This window comes from Berghia stephanieae, chromosome 10 (genome assembly GCF_034508935.2).
Source record: "Berghia stephanieae isolate SIO BIC M18660-M18661 chromosome 10, UCSD_Bste_1.3, whole genome shotgun sequence".
NCBI lineage: Eukaryota > Metazoa > Mollusca > Gastropoda > Nudibranchia > Aeolidiidae > Berghia > Berghia stephanieae.
In genome coordinates, this window is record NC_088369.1 from 39,434,345 (window position 1) to 39,439,344 (window position 5,000).

The 5,000-nt window shown below is 34.6% G+C and overlaps 1 protein-coding gene across 1 annotated transcript in view; it reads left to right on the forward strand.

Moving 5' to 3' along the window:
* The window catches only part of LOC144980664 (uncharacterized), a 74,396-nt gene that overhangs the window by 21,063 nt on the left and 48,333 nt on the right, over positions 1-5,000 (forward strand). The window contains exon 8 of the mRNA XM_078928343.1: positions 3,915-3,992. Within this exon, the coding sequence (XP_078784469.1) occupies positions 3,915-3,992 (78 nt within the window). The remainder of the gene's footprint in view (positions 1-3,914; positions 3,993-5,000) is intronic.

Below are 5,000 nucleotides of genomic sequence, written 5' to 3' on the forward strand. Positions count from 1 at the left end.
CCACTCTTGTAGATCTATCGATATTTGAAGTAAAAATTATCAGGCAAATAAGAAAAGGAAACAAAAAGTGATATTAAGGCAGTATTCTCTCAAACAGTTTAATGAAAGCAGCAATTTTATCATAACCAGATCTGAGGACTGGTTAAAGTTAATTTCAAGGGTAATCGATGTGGGGCTAGGTGGTCTAGTGGTATGACACTCGCTTTCGGATCGGAAGGTCCTGGGTTCGAGCCTCGCACTCGGCGCATAGTTGAGTCCTTGGAAAAGGCTCTTTACTCACATTCTCTCACCGTACTCAGGTGTAAAATGAGTACCTGGCCGTTAACAGTGTTGTCTTTGTCCGAAAAATTGTAATATCGCCTAACAGGCGGCATGTCCCGTCCTATATGTTAAATGTTGCTGTTGGTCAGGGACCCCTTGTAAAGCGCTTTGAGCACATTTAGTGGATATTGCGCTATATAAAGCTCTTTAAAAAAAAAAAAAGTTAATCGCTTAAGATATTTTATGGCCAGAGTTTATCTCGATTTCTGTATCATAGTACGATGAAAAGACATTAGCTTTGCTTTCTAAATCTATTCTTTAGAAGCAACGCCGGAAAGTCGTAAAGTGCTTTCAACAAGATCCTAATTAGACCAAGTTAGCCTGACTAGTTGTTGCTGCAGTTATTGTATTGTGTGACCTTTGTACCTTTGAAGAAAACATGTTTCTTCGATCTTTCAGGCCGTATATAAAGAGAAATAATCGATGAAAGACATGCTTCATTATTATTTTCTTGTAATAATATCTCTTTAAAAACGTATAACCATTATTCGGTCCGCTTTTAAAGCCCACCTCCCCCCCCCCCAACCACCTATCCATTTGTTACCAGAAAACTTTTTCTTCATAGTGCACCCCTATCGATTTAAAGTTTAACATTCGCATCCTGTTAAAGATTCAGAAACCTAATACTCAAAACTTCTGAAATTTTTGACGAATTGCGGAATCCAAGGAGAGAGAGAGAGAGAGAGAGAGAGAGAGGGGGGGAAGGAGAGAGAGAGAGAGAGAGAGAGAGAGAGAGAGAGAGAGAGAGAGAGAGAGAGAGAGAGGAGAACCACAGGCTTTCCCTCTCATAGCTTGTTAGAGGAATAATATAATATGGAGTATGATGAAGATGGTGAATGGTGTTATAGGGGAATGGTGAAAGTGAAGGATTGTAACGAAAATATTAATGATGATGATGATGATGATGATGATGATGATGATGCTGATGATGATGATGATGATGATGATGATGATGATGATGATGACGATGATGATGATGATGGTGTTGTTGTTGATGCCGGTTTTTTTTTGTTTTTTTTTTTTATTTATTTTTTTTTTGTTGTTTTTTTTTTACGATAACTACTATGTTACTAGTTTGCATCTTGTGTGAGTGTGTCTATGTCAATATTGTATTGTTATAAATGTGTTATACATGACAAATTGCCACTTTTTTGGGGGGACAATAAAGATATATTATTATTATTATTATTATTATTATTATTATTATTATTATTATTATTATTATTATTTAAATTTACTGATGCTATTATTATTATTATTACTATTATTATTATTATTATTATTATTATTATTATTATTATTATTATTATTATTATTATTATTATTATATTATTATTATATTATTATTATTATTATTATTATTATTATTATTATTATTATTATTATTTATTATTATTATTATTATTATTATTATTTAAATTTACTGATGCTATTATTATTATTATTACTATTATTATTATTATTATTATTATTATTATTATTATTATTTATTATTATTATTATTATTATTATTATTATTATTATGAAGTAAACGTATCCTAACAAAATGTACGACCATTGTTATCAAAAGGAAATATCTTAATCAATGTCTTAATCGTTTCTATGTTACACGTTTGTGTTGAGAATATTGGCTATTAAGCTTAAATGCTGGCCAAATACTTCGCGGATTTTTGTGTGTGTTGAGCCTGTGACCTCAAGAAGTCAGGGAGAGAAGGCTCTAATAAGACTAGGGTTAGAGGCGATCTTTTTTGGGATCGTGTATAGCTCATACGGTAGAGTCACTACCCCCCCGGCCAGGCGGAGTTGTCGTACAAGTAAGGTCGCGGGTTCGACCCCCCCATCACCGCCGCGAAATTTTTATTCTCTATTGTCTTTTGGCACTTTCTTATTCACTTCATTTCAAAGGGAAATAAGCGTTAAAGCCACACTTTGAAGTTTCTTTGTCTTTGGTTGCGTCCTCTGGTCTTGAAAAAAAAAAGGACTTCAAAGATTGTCCACGAAATTAGAGCTTTGCAATCTGCAGTGTGATATTTTTAAAATCTATATCACGAGAACTACCATAGGTCTTACGGGTTATATAGGGTTAATTACAAGGGTAATAATTAATAAAAGGGATACTTCATCTTTTTTATTATCTTGGATTGCGTCCCTCAATGAAATTTACGACTTTTGTTGAAATGAGAAAACAATAATCAACATTAATGTCGTAAGGATCCCAATTTGACAAATAGAATTTTACCAACATTTGGACTTGTATCTTACGTCCTGTTACTATCAATCATATAGAACATGGCCTTGTCGTAATTATTCGCTGTGTCAACTCTCTCCTTACCGGCCATTTTCAGGATTGTCCTCAAAACTTCACACCCAACCTATACAAAAATAGATTTATTTCACTCAAACACAAAAGCTGTTAGTTCTTTCGATACATATTTCTTTTTGCTAAACAAGTTCTTCAACACAGTGTTAATATACTTTAACTATATCAAACATTTTTGTTCAAATATTATGATGTACAAAAGAAATCAGAATGAGATAAAATGTTGGCTGCATCGCAACGAATGTTACGGTTTTCCTATTGGTGGTAACTGACTGACTGACTGACTTAAGGCCTTTCGCTTCCTAATCATCCGATGAGGACGCCTCGGCTGCCTCCCTAATCATCTGTGTCATTTCCTTCCACAGTTCACGGTCTTTAGCTGTGGATGCTAAGAGTTCATACGGTCTTCCTTTGATTTTAATTCATTGTTATTTTGAAGGCGTTTTAGATCTCGATTGAGGACAGTATAAATTGACGTGGGTGGTCTACCTTGATATTTCTAGTGTCCAGATAGGGTGAAAAACGTAGTCATGGCTTTATCAGCTGGTATATTTTCACCTCTTCTGAGTTTGTTCCAAAGAAGCCGCCATCTTGCTTCCAGGATTTGAATGGATAAGGGTCATTCATTACATTTTTCACACAGTATTTTATTGCTAATTTTTGTGGGGTATCGTATATTCAGGACTCTTCTCAGTGGGTGATAAGGAGGGAGTCACTGTATCATATTGTTGAAATCAAATCGGGCCAGATTTCATGACATTATATAGAACAGAAACTGAGTATTTTGGGTTTTGACTTAGGGCTGTCAGATGGCCAAAATGTCTTCTGACCAATTTCGACTTCAACTGTTCCCAAAGTGAACCTCACGTGGCCAAACATTGCAAACACTTTGATCCCCGTGAAAAAACGCATTGGTTTTAATAAATATAAAATAGACTCGATTTGGAAAAAAATGTTATAAACGAACAAAGTTTTATTTTCTAAAATAAAAACTTAAAATTAATTATTTAAAAAAACGATTCTTTGCATTACCGATTTTAGCAACTTTGGTCTGACATCCTGCTTTGAGCGCGAATAGTTCGTTATTTGACATTTATTGTTTTAAAAACAATCTTATTTCGATACTTTCATTGCATTCATTTTTCTCCCTTGCTTCTAAAGCTTATATGTATATATATATATATATATATATATATATATATATATATATATATATACATGATTTCGATGATAATGTGATATTATAATTGTTCTCTTTTCTCCACTATTTCAGGGAGAACCCGGTGATAACAGAGCATTTGACATCGGACTTAAGGGAGACCAAGGAGATAAGGGAAAACAAGGATTAGATGTGAGTAAACGTTATCCTCTTCTCACCAACTATGGACCATTTTCGGATATAGGGAATGAGATTAGCGGAAGAGTAGCGTCCCTTAATTGGACGTCACCGTCCGAGAAGTTATTTGTAAACAAACCAACTACAAGCCAAACGCTCCAAATACAAAATTCATTATTCATATTTCTGTACAAAAATGCATAACGTTGATTATGATATGCATTTTTGTACAGAAATATGAATAATAAATTTTGTATTTGGAGCGCTTGGCTTGTAGTTGGTTTGTTTACAAATAACTTCTCCCCCGGTGACGTCCAATCAAGGGACGCTACTCTTCAGCTAATCTCATTCCCTATACTACTTTTAGTAACGTTAAATTTTGATAGATATCTACGCATGTATATTTAACTGGAAGCTCAATTGTTTTTGGTGTTTTTTTTTTTTAATTTGGCATGTTACCGTTTTGACTACCTTTGTTGTTGAGTCCAAAAAGCTCCGTATTCGGTAATTTACTCATTTCGGGCTTTAGCCTTTCTCGGGCGACAGACAAGACACACGGATAATAATGAGAGAAAAAAAAACACATGTGTAGAATGAAAGGAAAATATGATATCATCATCATCATTGCCTTTTTCACCCTGGGTCAGGGTATAGGCCACAGACAAACAGTTTCCATCCTTCTCTATCCTGAGCTAACTTTAAAAAAAATCTCATTCCATGTCTTATCACTTCTCTGTATATTAGCTTCTTTAATTCTTCTCCATGTTCCTCGTGGCCTTCCCCTTGATCTTCTTCCCTGAGGGTTCCAGTCCAATAATTCGAAGCTGCTTGTTTGGCGAAGACGTCATCGGGTCAGCAGAGTCCTTGCGTGCATTTTGCGGTTGTCATCATGTCCTCTGCTTGTTGTATCACTTTTGCCTATTTTTTCCACATGTCCCTGTCTTGTGCCAACGTTTTGAGAGCGAGTAGATCACGATCTGTCTTTAGTTTTGATCCAATCGTTGTTTATAGATAGTATGCACT